Below are 26,536 nucleotides of genomic sequence, written 5' to 3' on the forward strand. Positions count from 1 at the left end.
TCCAAATCTGTAACTATGCAATGCCAATAAATTTTGATAATTACGGAGAATTGGTCTTAAAATGCTTATGTACAGAGACTTTCGAGAATAACTTAAGCTCGTTTTATGTATAATTTTATTAACGTTATAAACTCCGTAATACTGTTATGCATTAATTAAGAACAAAAATTACTATTGTTAAAGTTCAACACTATTTTTTATGTATACTAAGTCATCATTTTAAGACGAAAATAGTCAAATCTGTTGCTATGGCGATTAGTACGAGGGGCGTTCAATAAATAATGTCATTAGCTCGATGACATACAACATAGTAGTCATATGACATAAAGCTTGACTTTCTCTCATTATTGAATCTTTAATGAATTTATAACAGTTTATGTGACCACTTTTCATCACATAGTTTTATCGTGAGAAGCTGGGAAACAAGGGCTATTCGAGACACTGCATTATAAATGAATGGTAAAAAATCAGTAAACTAGAGTGAAAATAAAAGCTACATTATAGCTGCTGTAAAACTTGTTAAAAATCCCAAACAAATATTCACTGAAATATGTGACATTTACAGCAACCGATCCCTGTTTTATAGACAAATTAGCAGGTGGATTTCAAAGATAAAAAATTATATAATGGGCATCAAAATTGGGTACCCTCCTTGCCAACAAAAATTATAACAACTTATGTACTGTTTGCCAAATTTCAACAAATAGTATTTGATGTTGTATGATTGACTTTAAGACACATAGCAAATTTGATAGACATCATATCGGGAGTAGTTTACACTGTTTTTAAGAAACGTTTGACAGTAATTAAGCTTGGTACTCTAAGGTCACCCTGTATTTTCAAAAATGAGTGTAAACGACAGCGTGTACAAAAGTCTTAACAATTATTTTAAAATATCAGTAATTGTAGTAATCCACGTTTGTTTTATATTCAAACAGATAATGGAACATGAATCTATTGCTTAAAACCATTAAAACAAAATTTAACATAAGATGTTCTTGATAAAAACGGCGAAGGTCTGTCAAGAGCAAAGGTATGCAAGAGCACTAAAACAGATTTATTTGCAATTTTCTTAAATATTAGTGGTATTATTGTTCAAATTAGTATTCGGGGAGACAGTTTAATATCTAGAGGTGTCTAGAAAGCAGTTTGTTTGCAAAGAAATCGAAAGGTTTATCAGAGAAAGGACCCAGAATCAGGAATCCACTACAATGAATTTCTTCATGACAGCGTTTAAACCCGCATGCCCTAAAGAGTAAAAGGGTTTACGGGATAAACAGAAAGTTAATGTTTTTTCACATTAACAATATTTGCCAGATTTTTGACCTTTTGACTTGTTTCTATTTCCAAACTTGAATAAAACACCTTTCAGAAGGAAAAAAACAAGTCCAGGAAATCATTGGATCTGCCATTTTCCAGTATACTAAGGGTCATACCCAAAAATGAGTCCTAAAAACAATCAAAAATTGGATAAAAAAATGTTTCGGACATGTGTTTGAATTAAAATAGATTAATAAGTAAAATCATGAAGACTAAATCATTGAAAAGCGTCGTTTGCTTCTTTCTGAGCCCCAGTGACATTATTTATTGAACGCCCCTCGTATTTGTAAAATATTCACTGGATTCATAAAGAAGTCTCAGAAATAAGTTTTTACTTTAAAAATTGATTTTGGGATCCACCGATAAGATTTAATTTCATAAATAACTCTCACATTTGACAATTTTTCTCTTTCTCTTAATCAAAACATCCATTTTTGTTGCTAGGCAACCAATTGTAAATATTAAAAAACACACGTTTTTGAATTTATATTCCAAAAAGGATATTCCTCTGCCTTTATGTAAAATAAAGCATACTCTTGTATTATGCCAGAAGTTTGAGATATATGGCCTTTAAAATTGCCCAAATTAACAAAAATGCTGAATCAGCAAAAAATGCAAAACATGCATATCTTCCATTGCCCGTAAAAGAAATATCTAAAAAAAAAAATTCTATGTATTACATGGTTTTATCACTTGAAATGTTTATCTTTATGATAACATTATTTAAGAACCCCTCTGGTAAAATTCACATTGAATTTCAAGCCTCTAAGTTTAGTGAGATATTTGTCCATTCTCATGGAAAATTGACTGGTTGCTAGGGAAAATTTCTTTGGCCGTGTTTCCATAGTAACCAGAACCCAAAATAATTTTCATTTTACATACGTGGTTCATAGTGTAAGAGAAACCTATGTGTGTAAAATCATCGAATTCTGAGAACCCTCGTGATTCACTTTTATACACATATTGCCTGATTCTTACAGAGACCCGTACTTAAATGAGTTAAAAAATTCTCGAATGGGACGTAAAGCAATAATTTTTCATTTTTTAAAATTAAAAGTATTCCGTGTACAATGTATAAAATGTTCCGATTAAAAAAAGTCAATGGGTGCACTGTCATGTTGAAATAATGTAAAGTTATTATGTGATAAGTGCAGACAAAACGATATCCTGATAAGAGGTTTAAATAAGTGGAGACAAGATTGATTTGTAATCTAACAAGAGACCCATTTCTCTTGTTTTCTCTGCAACGTAAAAGCATATAAACAAGACGCCCATGGGGCTGTTAAAGGTCACCTGAATATTATGCAACAAATTTCCAACAATTGAACTTCGTCTATGTTTTAGATTAGAGGCCATGAAATTCACAATTTTGAAAGTTATTGCTATGTTTTATTTACACACTCAGCATGCTTACTTTGATTACTTGATACCCAGAGGCAAATCATAGGAACAAAGAAAGAATACATATCCACTATATAATCAATAGTGCCCCACCCCACAGGACCAACTGACCCTGGGGCAACATATTTCACAATAACACAACATTTAATACCAAGGAGCAGAGGAGAAGGTGTTCAAATAATGAATTCATTTTCACGATATAATTATTAGAGCCTCACCCTGACACCATACACCCTGACCCAGGAATCAAGATATTCACATTTGGAAGAGGCATCCTTTCTTATTTTAACTATGTACACAGTTTCTTCGTTTGATACCCAGGAGCAGAGGAAAATATTTTCAAAGAATAAATACATTTTCAATATAATCATAAGAGCACCCCCTCCAACACCAGAATATCCGTATATATATATAGCATAATAGGTCGGTAACCTGGATGACCCAGGTGACCAAATAAAAAAATAAAACATTTCATGAAGCCTTGCAAATATATCATGTGTTGTTTAATGTTTACTAAATAACCAAGATGAACTTTTGCAAATAATGATTATATAAATGTCCTAACCTGATTGGTTCGCTTTCATTTTCTGACGGATGTTCACTCTTGATTGAACCTCCAGTTGACTATAAATCAAGATCAAAATCAAACTTTTATATGAATGTTTGAATAGTAAAAGGTATTCTTAAATCCGTTTAATTATAAGTGAATGTTGACAAAATTCTGTATTAACTTTAGCAGTGAGCGAAAAAATTAAAGAAAATTAAAATGCATACTTTTATATTACATGCATGAATTTTGAATTTATGTTATAATTTAAATTTTCCATACTTTTTTAATACTGGACTCTCCATCTGTAAATATTGACTGCTCTCGGGAAGAAGAACCCTTATTTACTGCAGCTTGTGCATGGGTCCTAAAACAAAAGATTAATTTGCCTTTCAATATTCCTTAACTGATTAAAGTGGAAAATACCTGTAAAGTAGATGAATGATTTATAGAAACACAAGATTTCATAATGAAATACAGGTATGATTGTTTTGTATGAACACTAGATTTAATCATGAAATGCCAATGTATATTTATTTTAGTTGCATGTGGAAAGAAAATAGATAATTACATAGAATTACATTACAATAAAACAAACACCATGCCCAATATGTGACCTTTAAGAGTTATTCAAAAATAAATCACGTGTTTTTAAATTATACAATTGTTTATATGTCTCTTTGAATAAGCTTGTACTATTAACTTTGAAAGTTTTCTTGCATATTTGTTTACATTTTTTACACTGGTTCTTAGATCGAAAATGTTGATGATAAAAAGTTCTGCAAATGAGTTCTTTTTTTCTGATTTTGTCATAAAAATGACAATCAAATAAAAATTCAACTTTTGTTTTAGGTAACTGTTGCTCATGAAAAAACAGCAAAATCTTTCGATCGTCTAGATTTTCCCTCATGTACCCTCTGCAGCTGATTTTAACGCTAAGTGAAAGACATCCACATTGTAATTGAGCAAGAAAAGAATGTTCTTCGTAAAGTAGATTTTAGGACTAATAATTTTTTATTTCGAATAAATTTTTAAAGGGTATATTTTTGTAATTTATTTTCACTCCACGTTGAAATATAAAGACACATCGAAGGAACTTTTCAATTTTAATCTTGGCTTTTCCAGTCTTTTAATTTTGGTTTTTCAAACTTTACCAAACTTTAAATTTTGGCTTTGCAAACGTTAAAGTTACTAATAATTTTAACTTTATTTAGGATAACCCAACTTTAGTTTTGCTTCTTCGACTTAAAAGTGGGGTTTTCCAACTTTAATCATTCCTTTTCCACCTTAAATTTGAGATTTTCAAATACCTTTCTCTATATTTTCCCTTTTATATTGTTATCATTTTCATTACTGTAAACTTAATGCACTAAAACAAACTAATGAGCAATTAAGAGTGTCAATTACATTTTTCATTTGACCTTCCATATAACTTTGAACATTAAAAGCCCTCATTTTCTCTCAGTCCAAGATATAAATATTAAGGGGGTATATAGTAACTTCATACAAATCTGTGAATAAGAGATATCGGCCACATCTGAATGTGCATGAGTTTAAGAAGTAAATCATTTAATCGTACCTGCATGCGTGTAAGAAGATATATAGAAATCAGTTTGTTAAGAATGAGTTTTATGAGAAACGAGATCGTATTCGATTTTGTTGATTTATAGGAAGTGAATTTCTTTGTGCTTTTTTAATCAATATTTCTTCACCTAGGGCGGTTATGTTAGTTAAAGAGATAATGCATATAACATTGATTTCATTACAACGTGTATTGTTAACATTCCTCTAATAACATTAATGTACAAATATTTTTTTATCTCTCACGTTCACACACAAACACAAATACACACCTTTTCACAATCCCTTACCCTCATACGCGCACATGAACACAAAATTAGTAAGTATAATAAATAATGAAGGATATTTAGATAAAAAAAAATTAATTACCTTAAATGAAAGTATGTATAGATTACTTACACAGTATTTGTTTGAGGTCCTTCGCTTAAATTTGACATAATTACATTAAAACAGTTTTTTTTTAGCTTTTTCTAAGCGTGTACGCCCCCATCGAATCTTAAGATAACGTTTGTCAGCAGAGGACAAATTGAAATCAAGGTACAACAGTATATATATATATACTATAGATATACGCTTTGATATGACCTTAAGATTTAGTCAAAGGTCAACATGTCCAAAAACTTATTTTTACAATAGCTCAAAATCTATGTGAGGAATGACATTAAAACAGTTCATATATACATAATTGATTAACAGATAGAAAGTGTCACTTGATAAAAATTACTTTAAAATATATCTATCGAGAAAAATTCTTTTTAAAAATGTTATATATTAAAAAAAAAGAACACAAGCAATTCCGTGCTTTTAATGAAAACCTTCATTGCAAAAACAAAATATATTTATCAATGAAGGGCAAGTTGGACTTGGTAAACATATATTATTTCTGTAATGGTGGTTTTCACAAAAAGGATAGAATAAAGCAGTGCATTTTCATAAATATGTACAATTTTTGATACAATTTTTCTTAAAAAGTATATTTTTTAAGATATTTGTTTTCAAGTAATACTCTCTATCTATTTTTCAACGATATATTTAAAAACTATAAAAGTTTTAGCTTTGTATCTCATATATGGGGGTTGTCCGGTGAAATCGTGGACAAGGCGTTTTTCTCTGAAAATAATTGGCGCACTAAGCTGAAATTTTTAGTAAATGATTATTAATAAGATTTCATTAAATCATACTTATTTTGATAAAATATAGACCGAACTAAAGATTTTATAATGCTTGAAGAAGCACATGGTACGATCCTACAGCGTACGGTCAGAAAACCAAGGTTTTATTAGATAATACACAACTATTACTTTGAAATAAATGCTTGATATAGATTTATTGATTGATTGATAAATTGATTGATTATATGTTGTTTAACGTCCCTCTCGAGAATTTTTCACTCATATGGAGACGCGCTTGAAATAGAAAAGATTAGGGTAAAAATTATCCTTATTCGGTTCCCCAATCTATTTTGTCGTCTTGTTAAAAATTTCAAGACATTTGGTTAATTTTTGACAGTTTCCTGAGCATTCGAAATGGGAAAATGGTAAACGCAACACACAATGGAAAAATGGCAACGTTTGATGGCGTAGAGCAGTTCGTGTTGTTTTAGATATTGAAATGATACGTTAAGAGACTTAAAGTTGAATACAGAAGAAACAAAATATATTTTAAAAATATCACCAGATCTTTAGTGTACAAATGAAATGTGAATTTTCTTAGTGAAGTATCTTTTAATCGGGTCCCCGGGTAGTACAAAACACACGGACAAAATGCAATTTGTACTGAAAAAAGACGCTGTCACAGTCGAAAGTCGATATAAGATTGTCTGTTGGTTGAATGATGGTGAGAATATATCCGTAACCTACTATCAAATCATCAGAAGAGCATATGTTTGTGCCAGATTGGTTTCTATACTGTTTATGGAGACTCAAGTATGTGCATCAATAAAATTCCACAATTTAACTGCAACTTATTCAACTTCATTTTTAGCAAAGACGAAACATTTGACACTGTTTTTTACACTGACGTTATCACCCGTGCGCCATAAGGTGGTACAATGTATAGCATAAAATCTCATCATTGGTTAATTTATGGATATATCTATCTGAAAGTTGCTATGTTTATTCATAAAATATGTACTAAAGAGTAGTGAAAATTTCACAACGCAGTGATGATTATTTTTTACACACTAGACAACCTGCCCACGATTTTACCAGACAACCCTCGTACTTTTAATTGGAGCTATTGTACAAATAATTTTTGAGACCTTTGATGAAACCATAATAGGCTTGCGTACCTCTAATATTCTTCGCATAGCATAACGCTTGTGTCAATAACATACCATAATCAAAATAGTTCAGATCGTGTGCAAAAAGTATTTTCATACATCAAGAGGACGCATTTTCCGACCTATTAACGCTTACCAAAAAAATTATGAGTTGCATTTTTACATGTATTATATATTCTTTCTTTTTGTAATAAGCAGCGATGCAGTTGCAACTTTGAAATTAACATCCAAAGTTCTCAAAACAGCATTTTGTCCGTTAAAAGCACCACTTTTTGCTTGAATTTTAGCGTAGAAATCCTTCAGGACAGGCCTGTCCCTAAATTAAATTATAGTTTCTTATTTTAGGGAATACTTATTATCGCGAACAAGGTCTTTAACATGAAATCGCGAGAATAATATTTCGCAAATGGACGGTTGATCTACATGCAAAATTTACATTGATTTCAACACCATAAAAATAAAAGCGAGTAATATTATTTCGCTTGTGAATCTTCTCGCTAAATTACGCAGAAATAAATTCCTCGAGTATAATTAGGAATCTACAGTATTTTGATCTAACTTAAAGGAATGATTAAAAACAATTTTTTAAAGGGGAACCCCTGTGATAGGGTCGAAATTCGTAAAAATATAGAAATGAAATGCGCAAATCTATTGCTGGAACACTGATTGATATTTATGACCTATGATTTTATAGCCCTTATAGCTCAGAAAGATAGACTGCAGACGCTAATCATGAACATTTACAGTGTCCACCATGGGACACACTTTTAAACATTTTTTTTCCAAACTTTTCACCTGTACAAACTGCTACTTAATTTTAAGGCTTTTGCATATTACTTCTTCTTCCTTCCTTAATTGCATGTTTGCTGTTGATATAAAAGATATTTTTTACTGAATGCAGACCATAAATTCTCTTTAACTTAACGCAGTCAAATGGAACTATACCTTAGTGTAAACATACATGGTTCGAGGACACGGCTCATTCATATTGTGTTACATGTACTCGATTCTGGGAAAAAAAACATTAAACAGAGCAAAAGTTGCCGTGTTTTAAATCTGTGACCCCGTATCAGATGTCAATAGATATTTGGGAAGCAGTATTGGATATTATTCAAGAATAATATAAATATATTTTAATAAATTCAAGAAGTGGTGTGAATCAGATGTGGATACTCAAAAATTAAAAAAAAAAAATTTGACAAATATTTTATTAAAATCAACAGCTAAAAAACTACGACTATTCAACTTTATAATTATGCAATCATTCCCCATTAAATTAAAGTCCACGCTCTGGGATATCATTGACAGCTGCTTTTTCGTTAAAAATGGATTTTGTAAATTTACGAACCTGGTCATTTGCAAAATTATTTTGTTCAAAGATTTCTGATTACACACGCAAGTAATCTGAAGTTGACATCAAAAAGATGCTTTAGTTTCTAATTAACAATATCTTTGCGGTTTTTGGAGACCGGGTCTTCCAACAATCTATTGGAATTCCCATGGGTACCAATTGCGCTCCTTTTTAGCAGACCTATTTTTGTATTCATATGAAGCAGAATTTGTGCAAAATCTTATGCGTGAGAAGAAGAAAACACTTGCTTTGGTTTTCCTCTCGACACAATTTAACAAAGCTAGATAGACGACGTATTGTCAATTAACAATGGATATTTACATTTTTATGTCGATAATATTTATCCCGATGAGCTTGATATAATAGATACTATAGAGTCTGACACATGTGTTTCATACCTGGATATTTTATTTTAAAAAGAATGCTTATGAAGTTTAAAGTTAGATTTGTCTAATTTTGCAAATGATTACCATAGGAAGTCCTTCTTTGAATATACGAATTCAATATAAGATATTCTAAAAGAATAATTATCAAAACTGTTCAATATTTCTTGATCTACTTCACATTCCAAAAAGATGTGTTTCATATTTTCCGTCATACTTTTATAAAAAGAACACCCATATGAACTAAATAAAATATGCTTAAATATTTTATGATTAATTCGAAACTAAATCCACTGATTCTTAATCTTCAGTGAGCTAAAAAAAAAAAGATTTTTACTCATTCAATTTCATTTAAGTTAAAAGGACACAATGAGTCAAAATCGTGCCTTTCTTTTAAGATATTTTTAAAAAAATCTTAGCAAACAGAGAAAGACTCATGAAAAATATAAGTATATAGCGAAGATATGACAATTAACCTGCAAGAATACTAAGGCTTCACTACTTTTAATTTAAGTTCAAACTTGTAAACAACACTCAACTGGAGCATCAAAGATGAGAAATATGTTCTAACAACTTTATAAAAAGATTACTTCAAAATATTTCGTCTACTTACAATTATTCTTGGATACGTGAGACCATCATTACTATGGAAACATTTAACTTTTCTGCGCACGCGTACAATAGGGAGGAACAAATACCAGGGTATTTTGCAATATTTTCTTTTGGGGGATACTGAAATTATTTTTACTTTTATTTTTCTGCATAAAAATAGAAATGTTAGTTTCTGAAACATTTAATTTTCAGAAACCTAATACTTTTAGGAGTTGAACAAAATTTCAAGTGCCATGCAAAAATTCAACATCTGTCAATTTTCCCTTTGTGCGTCAGAGTGCCGCTTTAAAAATTCTATTACACACAGTTTGACCTATTGTTGTTCGTTTATTCAGGAAATGGCACATGAAACATATGATTGGCACATAAAAAAAGTATAAGTATGGACAGCGGAAAGGGCAAAAATTACCATAATGAGAAAACAAACGATTATTTTAATTTCAATGACCATAAAAACTTAACAAATAATATACAATGCATAATCAACAGACGTTTTCGCACAACAAATATACATTAAAGCAAAACCAACGACCACGTACGTAACAAACATGTATGAATGCAAAACCAACAATCATCTTTGCCTTACAAACGTACATAAAATACGACAAGCGAAAAAAACTTAACAAATGTGCACGCGGTAAATCTAGTCTTCCCGACTCCCGGCGGTCCCGTTTTTGTTTTGTTTTTTTTGTTTGTTTTTTTTTTTTGGGGGGGGGGGCAATTTCTTGTTTTGTCGGTGCACAGAAACTCTTCAAACTTCTTATGCATATTTCCTTTTTAAATGAATTCAATAATATGTAAAATCAAATTTATGTATTTATTACTAAAGCTAGAATCCAGAGAAAAAAAATCCATCAAGCTGAAAAAAAGATTTTAAAAACTTGACAAGCAAAAACAAAAAGGAAATTAAATGAAATATCCCAAACTCGAAAACCGATCGCGTATGTGTGTGTGTGTGTGTGGGGGGGGGGGTTGTCAGTTCAACTTCCTTTAGTACCAATTTTTCCCTAATATATATACTACATAACCCCCCCTTTTTTTTATACCTTTTTCTTAAAATTGGAAAATGTTGCTACGTGCCTGTAATAAAATATGTCACTGTAATGTAGATTCTTGTAATATTTAAAGAAATGGAGAAAACCAAATTATGTAACAACAACAAAATAAAAAAATGAGGAAACGGCATTCAGGAGAATGAGATTTTATTTTTCTTTTCATTTTATGTGAATTCTTTTCTTTTCTTTTCTTTTTGAAATTTTAAGGATAAAATTACGAAAAAGAGGAAAAATTCAAGAAGGGTCCGAGGTAGAATCACGTCCATGTTAATTGTAGAGCCTGGGAATATAAACATGATGTGGCCAAGAGTTCTATACGAAAAAAAAATGTGTGGGGAATTTTTGTGCATACAAATTATCTTGCATGCAAATGAGGGTTTTCATTTATTAAAAAAATATACCTCAGTTTGTTGTTTTTAATCGCGATTCTACTAAAACATCGGTATCCTTTTTACAGTGGTTTTCGCATTTATAGCTGAGTACTAGATTTGTCGCTTTTTGACAGGTGATACTGCGGGGGAAAAAAACTGGGACCGTCGGGATCCGGGAGGACTAGATTTACCGCGTGCACGTTTGTTAAGTTTTTTTCGCTTGTCGTGTTTTTATGTACGATTGTACTGCAAAGATGATCGTTGGTTTTGTATTCATACATATTTGTTACGTACGTGGTCGTTGGTTTTGCTTTAATGTATATTTGTTGTGCGAAAACGTCTGTTCATTATGCATTGTATATCATTTGTTAAGTTTTTATGGTCATTGAAATTAAAATAATTGTTTGTTTTCACATATGGTAATTTTTGCCCTTTCCGCTGCCCATATATAAGTAGGCACATGAAATCCATAGAACTCGTAATTTAAAAAAAAAACATTGTTCTTAATTGAAACACTAACATTATATTATAAAAGACATGTACTTAAGAAAAACATTTAAATCAGTGTATCTAAATAAAACTAAGAAAAGCACTATGTATTTTGTGTACTTTGTCCCCTCCATTTACATTAGGATGCCCCGTGAAAGCCATAATGTGCTTATTTCCAATGGGGTCCCCATAGATTGTAACAGTAAACTACTTAGCACTAATGCTTTCATATAGATAAGATTAAATAAAACAAAAATGAATAAATAAGCCAATTCTATTATATGAAGCTAAGGACTTGATGTCGTTGCTTTTCAAAAGTTCATAAAGATTTCTGGAATTTTTTTTCTACATTTTATGGAGTTGCTGTTTTTGTGTAATATACATTGTACGATATATAAGCAGTTGGCATAGAAATAATATTTTTATTTTTGAACCATCCTCTAATAGTAGTTATAAGCCCAATGTACTCAGGAAATTATGTACACGCATTAATTCTTTGTATCTAATAAAAATAACATTTTCGTCCATAAAGGATTCATCCTCTTGATATATCATTTTCGAAAAATATGTTATTTTCAAACCACTTGTATAGATAATTGTTTATTTTTTACCAAACTAGATATTTTTTTATTTAAAAAACAGTAGTTCCATAAAGGCCTTTGCTTCTTGTTCTTCTAACTTTAAGTTAAATGTAGCTGGGCCTGTAATAATTTTTCAAAATCATTATTTTTTAACGTCTTTAATTTTCTTGAGGTTGTATTTTTCTCCACAAAAAAAACTATTTTTCTAATCTAAAGTTGAATGCGATTTTTTTTCTTGCAGAATAACAGTTTTCATTCACATAAATTTCAGAGACATAATAAAAAAATAATCTTGATCTGAAACCGCCATATTTGAATACTTAAGACAACGACCTTTTAAAGCTAAAGGTACATGTATTACTTTCCTTTACCAATGAATAAAAGATGTTTTCCAAATATTTGATATGTGAATCAGTGAGATTTAGGAAAGGAGATAAAAATATGGTTAAATGTTGGCACAAAAGTGTTTACGAAACTGTTATTCGTCCCAGGGGTGAGATTCATGTTTTCACTGTCTTATTGTTTTCTTTATATTTTCTAACTTTGTACGGAGACTACTTGAAAGTGTTTGTTGCAAATTTATATCAAATTCAATAGCTAATAGCGTTACCTAAATTTTCTTTCCACACCCAAGAAATTGAATTTTACATAAAACTTCATTACTTCATTGTTGCTACCTATTCATATAACTTGTGTTATATTAAAATTTATATGAAGCGGGAAATTATTGCAAATTATTAAAAGGTACCTAAACTTGGTTGTAAGATAAACTTACCCGTTTCTAACAGACCTTCAATAATCTAATATTTTCAGCATTATTTCTATACTGTACAAATTCAGTTTGATCTGAATGTATCTATTTTATAAATAAATAATAATAATAATTATAATAATAATAACCATAATCTATCCAGGATTACACAATGAGCATAAAGCTAGGATTTATTGTGGTCCTGCATTAAAACATATTTACACTCACATAAGGATATACCAAATTAACATCTTTATATAAACACAAGCATATGTAACATATCAATATCAATAGGTTTTAATTTTGCTGACATGTTTGATATCAATAGCTAAGCCTTTGTTTCTACACTGATTTTTTTTTTAGGAAAGTTCCGTCTATCGCATTAATTAATACAAAGGTCTCAAGGCGGGTGTGACAGGTCAACAGGTAATGGTTATTTTTCTTTTGCACCTGATTCCACCTCTGGAACTGCCAGGGTCCGTCTTATGCCCTCATTACATTTTTGTATGTATATAAAATTGTTTCAGAATGACAATTTTCGTCATTTTCATTTGTTGAATTTTACTCTTTTGTATAAAGTCAATATAAAAAAGTTAACTTTTGTATTTTGTTATTTCTTTGCTTGGAATCTGGATGATCATATTGTTTGCTCTAAACAAACAGATTGCTTAAATAAAAAAATTGCTAATACCAAACGTTTGCTCAGTCGATTTTTTTTCATTTGGATATTTTTGGTTATATTCAGTCTGGTCGAAATTAATTGATGATGTAAAACAATCTTCCGCATCGAGTGTAACATCTGAATATTTTCAATCTATTTGATTGATTTAATGCTCTTCTGTATTTCAAATTTTGTTTTCTTTATGAAAGAGATATCTTTGGAAAGACATACCAGTGTGAATCGATTGGCAAGTATTCGATGACGGTTTTCAGACACCTCCTGAATCATATTCTCCAAAGATCCTATCTTCCTCGATAGTATTTCCTTACTAATCTTTTTAATAAGTTTTTCAAGTACGTCCCCATACATAGCCTGAAGATGTCTGCGTATTGTGCTTTTGATTGTTAACAAAGAGTTTTTATATTCCTCATCTATGACTTTTTGTTTAAGACCAAGAATGGCAGAAATCGGATGAAAACCAAAACTGAAAAAAGCAAGGACTAGTTGAAGAGCCATTATTGACTCTACTTCAGCACTCGGATCAAATGCATCTTCTGAATGGTCTGTCCAATCATTTTCCATTTCCGAAATCTCTAAAGAAACTTCACTATAAATATTAAATGCCCTCTTCCTTAACTTTAAAAACATTTCTTGGATTCGTTCTTAATGCAATACTCCTTGGACATACATCTCTATTCTCTTTCTGATCTCTTTACTGAAAAGGATTGGGATGTATCTAATTTCAGTTAAGCTCTTTTGTTCTGGTGGATTTAATATTGTTTCTTTTCCGACATCAGTAGACATGTAATTAAGCACTCTATGAGCTTCATTTTTAATAATCTTTTGAATATCGTCCAGTAATTTCCTTTCCCCCTGAAAAGAAATGACAATTTGTGATATAACAATGAACCTGATTGGCCAAATAAGTTCAAAATATAAATGGATATTTTACAGACAGCGAAAACATATGATTTCTAAACTACCGTCATACCAATTTCTAAGCTTAAATAAAACCTTTTATACAGGAAGGATTGATTGATTGATTGATTGTATATTGTTTAACGTCCCTCTCGAGAATTTTTCACTCATATGGAGACGTCACCGTATGCCGGTGAAGGGCTTCAAATTTAGACCTATACTCGGCACTCAGGGCCGTTGAGCAGTGAGGGTTCTTTATCGTGCCAGCGCCTACCGTGACACGGGACCTACGTTTTTAAGGTCATATCCGAAAGACCCGTGACTTTCACTTCTGATGCCGAGCGCTTGGCGAAGGAACAGTCACTACCTATTATACAGGAAGGAAAAAGACACGCATAATTGATAGCATAATAGCGAAAAGTATTTAACTATGTGGCCGAAAATTATGAAAATTGGTCAGTTGTGTATTTTGGTTACTGTGCACTAAAATCCCTGGTCAAAATTACTCAACCATAAAATGTATGGTGTCACGTAGGGGAAGTGATAAAAAGCCAAATACACGTGCATGTTAATGATGACATTTTTGTGACCACATTTTGTAGTGCCAAGAGATGCATTAGAGTTATAGACATCGTTTTCTGATATTTGCAGTCAGTATAAATTTCTTGCAATCATGGTTTGGCTGACGGAAGTTACATTGGGTCTAGTAATTGAGTTGCATAAGTGAATAAAAAGGCAACAACATGTTGCTGTGCAGTTTGTTTTTAACTTTTCAACCAAAAAAAAATTTTTTTGGTTGTCAGAGAGTAACTTTAAAGGTCTCAAACCAACCATGAGGGTGACGTTGGCGCGTAACAACGTCACACCAAGATAGGGCTTTTCATCATGCTACCTCGGTTATTGTCAAGTCATTATCACTGAAACCGATATTTTTACGGCAGGCAATCCTACTCATATTTTCACCCTAATACTGACAGAAACTCTCTGCTCTAATTCGGTACGCAAGCTTGGCAACTTTACGTCGATTTTTCTCTCACACGCGCACGTACGCGACGTATTCGTATTGCTTTTAGCATGTTCACGCTGTGAAAATGTAGCCAGTGTTTGTCGATACTTCCTAACAAACATTCACATGCACCAAATCAGCTAGATTCTGTAAATTCTATCCTGAATCGAAAATTCGTGGGATTCATTGGGCGGGGAGATTTGTTAGCTTTGGAATAATACAGTTACTCTCAATCATTAAGATTACGTCAGAAGGCTTGTCTGATAATCCTTGACAAAGATAGATGCTCTGGTGAACTCAATGGACAAGAAAATCAAGGCTGTTTCTGATGCGCAAGGGAGAATTTTTATTTTTATTTTGGGGGTTATCGACATATCAATTTCAATAACTCAGAATTATTAGTCAAATTCACAGAAGATTTCGGTTACTTGTTGTTTAAAGTTGAATTAAAATGTGTGATGACAATACTTGAAAACATATTGGAAATAAAAGTTTTGATTTATTCAAAAGTTTATTATGCGTTTCTTTTCCCTTTCAGTATATATTTTAAAAATCGTAAATAAATAGATTATGAAAAATTAAACAAATTTTAACGACAAATGACAAAATATATTAAATTATAATGCCTGCAATACTTCTTATAAGCTTTGTGGAAAGGAAAATAATTTTATTTCAAGTCAGCTCTCCAAGGGTTGACTTCAATATATATAGATAGGGATCTGACCTATCGGACATGGCTTCTTTTTTCTATAAAAAGAGTTCTTTTAATTCCGTTCAGATTAATGACATTAGGCTGCATACATGCAATATTTCGTTTTTCTTCAGTCTTTATTCCACTGAGTTGATTCAAGAGGAACACTTTCAATGATATTCTGAGTTTGTTATCTCCAAATATTTACATTACATAATTATGCTATTTTTACATATAAAGTGAATGGAAATCTTTTGCATTTAAAACACCATAACACAGACAGGTTGCCAAAAGGTTAAAACATGCGTGTTAGATTGACGTCATAATCGTTGAACGCCGATGAAGTGCAACTCCACAAGCCAAAATAAAAAAAAAATAACCAAGCTCAAATTGACCAGAAGCTGTTACGCTGGCTGGTCCATTAACTGTAGCTGCGAAAAAAACATTGGTTTTTGAATATAAATCAAGATTAGCAGCAAAGGTGTATCATAACATTTAAAAAAATATGAATATAAGCAATGAATCATTTTTTAAAAGAGTCTCATAACTGGAACGGTGTGTGCAAACAAATTTTAATTTCATAACGCGCTAATGCGCATTACTCAGTTTGTTTGCACACACCGTTGCAATTATTAGACTATCTTTCAAAAAATAATGATTCATTGCTCATGTTGCTTAAATGTAACAAACATTCTGAGAGTATTGCATAAGCAATACGTGTCCCCTACCGGGTTCCCCTTTTTTCTTCAGGATGTCATTTTATAATATGCAAAAGTTATGTCTAAGGCAAAACTGATTGACTTTTAGGTTGTGAATGCCTTTAAGCTAATAAAATAATCCACTTAAAGACGAAAAATCATCTCATTCAACATATTTTTTCTCGCTTCATATTTACCATTTAGCGCATCACGAACAAGATATTATTAAACAATTATGAAAAAATCAAAATGCCAAAATTCTGTTAAAAATCAATGAAGCGAAAAGAAATTCGAACTTGATCTTTAACTCATCAAGATACATTCACATACCAAAATTCAACTCAATATCTTTATATAAAAAAATGCGGAAAATCAAGTAGGACATACTGACAGACAGACAGACAGCTAGACGTACAGACGGACAGACACAGAGGAAACCTATAGTCCCCTCTAGTTTTACCGGTAAGGGACTAATAATTGGTAATTTTTCTTTAATACTCATGGTACATAATGGTAATGTCTACTGTCTGTTGATTTCTATTCCTTATGTCTAGACTATGTATTGTACAATAGTGCCATGGATTCAATAAATCATTCCATTAATGTGTGCACACTAGAGACCTAAATGAAGTGAATTCAATCACTGATATATGTACCCCTGTTGTTTCAAACCTTTAGATCTTTAGAACAATGACTCAAAACAAAGGTACGTACATGTATATGTAATTCTAAATAATATAAGCTCAAATAACTCAAGCAGGAATGTATGCAATTGAAATTCATCGTAGCTCAATGCTACCCAGAAAACCTGTATCGAGTAACGAGCTACGTGTAGGAAAAAGCAAATAAAGATTTTAAAATTGTTTATGTTACTTTTTCAGGGAAATTGTTCTCTCCTTAATCTTTTTTTGTAATAGTGAATAAATCCTTACGTAGTAAAAGCAGTTAAGTTTATAGTTAGAATACTATGTTATTTGATTGATTTAATTGATTTCTTATTGCTTAAGGTCCCTCTCGAGATTTTTTCACTCATATGGAGACGTTACCACTTGCCGATGGAGTGCTGCAAAGATTGTTATATACTCAGAACTCGGGGCCAATGAGCAGGGGTATCTTTTGTGCCAATACCTACTACAATTGGACGTTGGTTTTATACAGTCTCATCCGAAGGACCGGTATAAACGTTCAACAGTGGGCTTCGAACACGCGAAATAAGGATAACTCCTTACATCGCGACTCTAGAGTAGATGGTCAAAGAACTGTGTCATGCTGGCGACCTATGTTATTTGAAAATATTTTTATGCATTCCGATCGATAGATCCGGGACATATATTGTTTATGTCCTGTCTGTCCGTTTGTTTGCTTGTTTTTAACCTCCAAATTTAACCTTCGCCATAACTTTTGGACCATGAAACATAGCGACTTTATATTTGGTATCCATACCCAACTAATAAAGTTCTTTCAAATGACAGCAAGGTCATTGTCACATTAAAATTTCCTTATCGAACACGCAAGTAATTTGTATTCACCTGTGGGGAGCCTCCATTTTTCACTGGGTTCATTTAACCCCGTTTTATACCTCAAATCACTGGACCTTTAAAATATTGATGAGCCCGTGCTTCAGTTTGGACACGGCAGTCCAGGTAGAAGGACGTTTTCAAAACTTCTCAAGACTTACATATTTGATTTGTATTATACACGTGGCAGACCACTGAGGGTATTTCAACCCAACCCTTATTTAGAATTTATGGTATGGTCCTGCTTCTCTGAGGTAAGCCTTATTATACCCCCCGCTTGAAAAGCGGGAGGGTATATAGTGATCGGGATTTCCGTCCGTCCGTCCGTCCGTCTGTCTGTCCGTCCGTCCGTCCGTCCGTCTGTTACGCTTTTTCTCTTATCCGCAACTCCTCTTATACTACTGAGTGAAATTTAATGAAACTTTCACAGAATCTTTATTACATATTGCCATTGTGCACCTCCTATTTTACTTTTTTATTCGACGCGTATTTTAGGTTTCCCAGAGCAAAACATGGACATTGTCATTTTTTGTTTACCCATGACGTCACATAATAGAAGCTTCTGGATAACATTTCATAGGACGAGTTATTCCTCTTTAAACATACCGTAAAACAATATAAAGCAACACATCGACATTATGGGAGGCGGGGGGTATCATTTAGTGAGCTCATTGCTCACAGTACCTCTAGTTTGCGGTTGTTTTTATTATTTCATGAGTGGTAAATATCTTAAAACACCCAGATACGGAATTTCTAAAATATGCAACTTTAAGCTTTTCTTTTACATATTTTTAAGCTGTGTTATTTATAGTTACATTTGTATTCGAAACTGCTTGAGTCTTAAATGTACGGTGGCTTGTTTGTATCTTTATTTGTCGGTTCTACGTTCTGTAATAACTGTTGTGAAACTATAGCAATTATTGCATTGTATATATTGCACTGTAACGTTTCACAGCGTAAATTGTATGTCTATAGTATTCTGTGTATGATATTTAACAGGTCTCATTGATCATTCCTATATAGTAGTGTAGAGATGGCGGCCCGTACCAGTCACATCTCATAGTCTTGAATGCAAGACGGACGTGTAACCTCCTCGGCACTCGAGAGGGGGAAGTGTAATCTCCTCGCACTGGAGAGGGATGTCTGAGCCTCCTTAGCGGCAAGGGACAGTAGTGTAACCCAAACACTGTTTGGAACTATAGACTACCGACATTCGAGGGACACGGACGATCACACACCAAAGCAGTTTATTTTGTTGTGTCATATTTTGTTAATTAAAATGTAAAGTTAAAGTATAGAAAAGATTTTCTGTTATTTATCAAAGAGGAATTTGGATCACTATTCTCTAGGCAAGGTCATTATTTGACAGTCATTGACCTTGTAATCTTGACTGTGAGCTACATGCTAAAAAAGTTTTTTTTCTGCAAACTTCACCCTTCACTATAACTTTTGAACCGTAAAAGATAAATATTTCATATTTGGTATGTATACTCCACAAATCTTTTTTTGTCAAATGACATCAAGGTCAATGACCTGGTGACCTTGACTGTGACCTTTACTCTTAAAATAGATTTTTGAGCCTTCACCATACCTTTTAAATCATGATAGATAGAGATTTCATGTTTGGTATGCATACTTCCCTAAATAAGTTCTTTCAAATGACACTTAGGTCAATGACCTTGTGACCTTGACTGTCAAGTATATGCTCAAATAGCTTTTTTCGAATTTTGTTGCCACTGGGCCCATTATGTTTCACAAACATATCTGCAGAGGTTTAAATAATGCAGAAAAGCGAGTAAAGTTTTATACATGGATAAATGATAACATATTTATTTAAGAAACTCATTATATCGAAAAAATGCTGGCTTACTAGGTGTATCTTTTCACAGCTACTGAGATTCTTAATATAGCAGGGATAATTCAATTCTATTAAAAAATTTAAAGATTTTCCTCTCAGAATAATTAGTACGCATATATTTAACAATGGAAGAAAACTTGTGGTGAATATAGATTATGATGATGAATTTATGACCTTGTCAATATGTATGCACCGAATGGTATTAATAATAGAACTAATTGTCTTAAACGTACTAAAGACTGGATAAGTAAATACACAGAAAGTTTTGAAAATATATTGATATGCGGCGATCTGAACTGTTTGTCAGAAAACAATAATGATTAAAATACTTTTTCTTTTAAACAACTTTTGAATAAGTTAGACTTACATGATTTATGGAAAACTATGAAAAGTTTCAAACTAGGATGTACTTGATATAATGGAGAAAATACTCCAACAAGATGAATTCACTATATTTTACTTTCAACTACTTTTTGTTATCAATGTAAAACTATGACTCCAAAACACCCCTGGTTCACATTCAAATGGAACAAGAATGTCTGATCATAATTGTATAATCTTCTCTATGTTAGTAAATGAAAACCTTAGAGGTCCATGATACTGGAAATTCAACACATCTATAATTGAAAATGTAACTTTTATCATTGATATGAATATTTTTTTCAAAGATATTTATTTCGATAGAGAAAACCCAACAGAATCTTGGGAAGACTTAAAGAGGGATGAAAAAGATTTTTGTATAAATTTCTCCCAAGAATCTTTCAAAATTTCACAAAATAAAATAAATTTAATTCAAGAAGAATTAAATAAAATATAATACCTGCCCTATTAAAAAATTGATATGAATAGAAAACGAAAATTAGAAAAGGAGTTAATAAAATTGATTAACAAAAATGCAAAAGGTGCTCAAGTTAGATCAGGAGCAGACTGGACTGAAAATGGAGAGATAAAACCTTTCATATTTCTTAACCTTATAAAAGAAAAGACAGATATCAAATATAAGATATTTAAATACTGAACACGGTTCTGTTTTGATGAAGATGAAATATTGCAATCAACAGGTAATTTTTGGAGAAATCATACACTTCAGAAAATGTAATTGATAATAAGATAGGGGAATATCTCAACGATTTACAGTTAGAATATACTATAAATGGTAAGGAAAGAATAGAATAATATTCTTCTAATAATAGAAGAATAGAATGAATTTCCTTCAATATTTGATTGTAAAGAAGGAGTGTTTAAAATGAAGAAAAATAAATCACCAGGACTTGATGGACTACTATATGAATTTTATCAAACATTCTGGGAAAACCATAAAGATTTTTATTTAAAAAACCCAAATGACAAGTATCTTTAATAACTCTTTTATTTAAAAAACGTGACTCTAAGAACCTGATAAATTATGGACCTATTAATCTAATAAATACTGATTACAAAATAATACCCTTTATCTCAGCAAACAAAGTACAAAAAATACTGAATAATACAATACATGTAAATCAATCGGCATAAATAAAAGGGCGCAATATTGCCCTTAATGCAAGATTAATTGTTAATATTTTTGAATATTGTGAAGAAAAATAACTTAATCAATACTGTTATTCCTTCATCCAAAAGGCTTTTGACTCTGTAGAATGGATAACCATTTTATATGATAAGCCTATATTTAAAATGGAAAAATAATGGGTGGAAATCTATAACGTGATATGCATAGAGGTTTAAGACAAAGATATCCTCTTTCTTCTATTTTATTCCTATTTGTAGTAGAAGTGTTAGTCATTGCTATTAGATTAAATCCTAACATAAAAGGTTTTCAAAAACCCGGAATGACTGATATTATAAATATAATACAACATGTAGATGACTGCACACTTCCTTTGAAAGATAAGAAGTCCCTTAAACATTCTTAAGAGGGTTATAGAAAAATTCAGTAAGGTATCTAGTATGAAACTAAACATGTCCAAAACAGAGTGTCTCCTTGCAGGTCAATGGAAAAACTTGTATCGGCAAATAGAAAATGTTGACGTTAATAATTCCTGTATAAAAGCTCTAGGGATATTCATAGGACATGATAAGGAGATTTGTTACATTAAAAACTGGACAAAAAATAGTAGACGACTTAGAAAAAAACTTTTTGATAAAATTAACAATTCTTTGCAAAGTTTGTGTAATTAATAATCTAGCAATATCAAAAATTATATATGTTGGATCAATGTTTAATTTTCCAAATGAAAATACAGTTAAGAAAATACAAAGTCTAATTTTCAATTTCGTATGGAATAAAAAAGACTGAATAAAACGAAATATTCAGATTGGAATTGTTCAAAAAGGAGGAATAAGTATTGTCGATGTCCTTTTCAAACTTATATCCATAAAAGTATCGTGGATTAAAACATATCAAGTAAAACAAATTCCTTATTCCTATTTATTGATAGTTTATGTAGAGAGAAAATTTTTGATTTCGAATGTCCATGTATTACAAACGTTATTGATACAAAAGATTATCGAATTATGGAAAACTTCCCTTGTTTTACAAAGAAATAAAGGATATTCAATATTTTTTAGTTGCATATGGAGTTTATTTCACGAGTGGGACAGGATTTTTTATATTTTCACGAGTGCGAAACTTGAGTAAAAATATCAAAAAATCCTGTCCCATGAGTGAAATAAATTCCATATTCAGCTACAAAACATTGAATTTCTATTCATTACATTAAAAAAACATTGATAAAATTTTTTAAAAAATTCTTTGATTTTTCCTCTGCCTTTGTCTTTTTGTAATGCAGTTATAGGCTACATGACATCATAGTTGAGCGGCTGAGACGTCATAGCCGAGTGGAGTGAAAACACTGTAAACATGGATTTAGCAACATGTTTTTGGTAATTTTGACAGTTTATCTAAATGGTTTATTTTTTTCATCTATCTTATATTAGATCAAGGAAGATTTTTTTCACAACAACCTTCCTTATGGGAATGGTAATCGAGAGTTTCCCCGCACTTCTGATATTCGTCACATTGTGACAGGATATCATTATGAAATCATTTCACATTGTGACAAGATATCATTTTTGTTCAATGAATAAATTACATTATTTCACGGGTACAATTGTAATAAATGCTACTATTTTTTAATGAATGTATAAGTTACAAAAGAGAGCTAAATTTGAATGCTTTATTAAAGGAGAAACTGTGGTGTAATAATAAAATGAAGTATAAAAACAAACCGTTATTTTTTTTTGTAAATTGGCTGAAAAGTAGATTCAAATGTATTGGTGATATTGTATGCAACCCATATAATGGTTTTTTACGATAAAGTTGTATATAAGAGAAATTGGATTTGTGAATATATGATAAATAATGAAAAATGTAGTTTTGAAAATTTTTGTTGATAATGAATTTACCAATAAACAGTATGAAAATATCATATATGAAAATAATTCATACGATTTACAAAACAATCATCAAGTAACAGTGTTCGATATTCATATCAAAATTGATTTATAATATTCTATGTCATGATAAATTTAAACCACCATTACATCAATACTTTTATGAAAAATTGTTTGAAATTCCAAAAACAGTTTGGAAATTTATATATGAAAAAAATATATATTAGTAATTGCAGCTAGAGGCATACCAAATTTCAATGATAGGTTATTGAATAACATATTCTGTAATAGAGAAATGTTTAAGAAATGGAAAATTGTTGAAAATGAAATGTGTTTTTTGTAGAGATGTAAAATGTCAAAATGTTTCTCATATATGGAATGTTGTTCAGGAAGTTTGAAATTTGATATATCATGGGAAAATATTGTTAGTAGATTATATAATGGAAAAAAATGAAAAGATATTATTTACGAATAGCATAATATCCCTGACTGCATGCAAAATTTACAAATGCAAAATGTACTGTAGACAGAAACCAAAGAGGAAAAGCCTGAAGAAATATGTTATCATATAAAGAGTATATTGAATATTTTTCTCTGAAGTATATATAAAAGAACCATATGGAATATTGTAATGTTATAAAATGTATTAAGACAAATTATAAATCAAAAACTCATTGTAGAATAAGCCTGTTGTACAAATCTTATCTGGGAGACAATAAATAGACTGTATTTGAGCTGGAGGTGAGGTCTCCAAGATAAATAAGTTAAGTGTACCACATGTATGCAATTACACATACAATATTCAGCTCGATTTCTTCTAACTGACTTTTCTTCATTTTGATATTTTGTGATTTATACATGGAAATAGAAAAAAGTAATTGTTCAACTTATGAAATAAATGGATTTTATGTAACATGTATATGATGTTTTGCTTTTTTGATAAAATATAATAAAATAGCACATCTTGTTAAAGATGGTTTTCTCTCTATAAGAAAAATATATTTTTTCTAAAATAAAGGAATACCTCTTTCCATTTTCTCTTTAAATCCTTGATTTTCGCTTGATGTTTATTTGTTAAGGCCTTTTGTTCTTCTACACATCTTTTGCTTAAGGCTAGTCCAAAATTGATTCCTTTTGCCATATTCTTCAGCAATTCGTCCAGAAACCTGAGATAAAACGTGTATTATTCTTCTTCTTATTATTATTAGTATTTATCTTAATTTATTAATTTTCTATTTAAACAAAAATAACAGTTTTAAAGTTGTTACCGTATATGATGCAAAAGTCTTATATTTTCATTTCCTTTAATAATTCGTTTCAAAGAATGTTGAAAGTTTTCAAATTCTTTCGCTGAGGCAACTGTTCTAGCATTCATCTTTTTTGAAAACACCTTTGAAAATAATGCATAGTAAAGCGTAAATGAACTGTACAACGAATAATTCAAAATCTATGCAAGAGCCAGTTTCAACCTATAAAATGAAACTGTTTTTAACATGATTGTTTTTTGTCTTTTCATTTTTTTTTGTTTTAACATGTATTTCAAGTAGTATTATGCATTTGCAATGATATAAGGATGATTTCTTAATCCAGAAATATGGGGATTGACAAATGTATCCAAGGATGTCGTTCAAACACAAAATGTATTTATCTTTTAAGGACTTCGTGTGGTAATTTGCGAAAATATTTTGTTAAAACACGTTCTGATTGCACACGCAGGTACTCTAAAGTTTACATGAAAAACATGCTCGAGTTTCTAATTGATAATATCTAGTATGTATTTTTTAGAGTTCAAGTCTTCCAGAAATTGGATTCCCCATAGGTACCAATTCGTTAACAGCGGACCTATTTTTGAATTCATATGAAGCAGGATTTGTGCAAATTATTATGCATGAAAAGAAAACACTTGCTGTGGTCTCCAAATCGATATTTAAATATATGAACGACGTTCTGTCAATTAACAATGGTATAATCCATTCCTATGTTGATACGATATATTTTGGGAAGCTTGAGATAAAATATACCACAGAATCTGACACATTTGTTTCATACTTGGATATTTTATTTGAAAAAGACATCAACAGTTTTCTCACAACCAAGCTCTATGATAAACGTGATGATTATAAAACACTTTTCGATGTTACTTATAGTTTTTTATTGTATTGACAAAAAGAGACTTTGGATGTATACATACACACACACACACACACACACACCTACGTGTGAAGGGTGTCAAACGGGGACAGGGGTTAAAGACTGTCAAAGTGGGGACTTCTTCATTTTTGATATTTCATTGACTTTTGACTTAAAATATTAATCACCATGTAACCCTGATGACAAATATAATGAGAACATATCAATATCTTTAATTTTAAGCTAAGCACATTTCACAGCACAAACGGGGACCTATTTCACACTCATTAATATTCACACACCAGTTCTTGTTTTATTGTATCTAAACGGGGACATTTTCCAAAACGAATAAAATCCTCTCTTTTGTGCCTTTTATTCACTCATTACAACCGTTCTCATCACTGATTAAGACCGCTGTCTTCATAGGCACTTGAATGCTTACTATTTTAAATCAAATATGGAAATTACGAACAGTTAATGCATAATGAAAATATATTTTAAATTTTTCTGCTCAAATAATTTTGAAGTTTAGGAATCTGTCTTAAATTTATCAATTTGGCATCACTGACCTCTTTGTCGCAGTGACATGATTAATGGAATTTAAATATGGTGATTGCAACATAGTTTGCAAAATTCAAAGCTACTTCTTTTACATGTAATTTATGATTTTCCAAGTTTTTGTTTCAGAATTACAGTATTGAACAAGAAAAAATATTGTCATTTGACATACTTACAACTATAAAAAAATATAACACAAGATCAGAAGGGGGCGCTGATAATACCACTCAAAAAAATGACCAATTTAAAAAAAAAAGAAAAATTTACATTGACCTATTGATAATGTTCAGGTATTGAATATAATCGATAAACACTTTAAAATCAAATAAATGCATTTACGTATACGCTTCATTACAGTCGACGACGACTTCTTTAAAATATTT

The 26,536-nt window shown here is 31.0% G+C and overlaps 1 protein-coding gene across 1 annotated transcript in view; it reads right to left on the reverse strand.

Annotated features, from left to right (window-relative positions):
• Positions 1-14,047: 14,047 nt before the first annotated feature.
• The window catches only part of LOC134248579 (uncharacterized protein in xynA 3'region-like), a 30,479-nt gene continuing 17,990 nt past the window's right edge, over positions 14,048-26,536 (reverse strand). Inside the window, exons 6-8 of the mRNA XM_062730996.1 lie at positions 24,734-24,840; positions 24,490-24,631; positions 14,048-14,257 (exon numbers count right to left, since the gene is read on the reverse strand). Of these exons, the coding sequence (XP_062586980.1) occupies positions 14,048-14,257; positions 24,490-24,631; positions 24,734-24,840 (459 nt within the window). The remainder of the gene's footprint in view (positions 14,258-24,489; positions 24,632-24,733; positions 24,841-26,536) is intronic.

The sequence above is a fragment of the Saccostrea cucullata genome, unplaced genomic scaffold (genome assembly GCF_032062105.1).
Source record: "Saccostrea cucullata isolate Sc308-1 unplaced genomic scaffold, CSIRO_AGI_Scuc_v1 ctg1945, whole genome shotgun sequence".
Classification (NCBI taxonomy): Eukaryota; Metazoa; Mollusca; class Bivalvia; order Ostreida; family Ostreidae; genus Saccostrea; species Saccostrea cuccullata.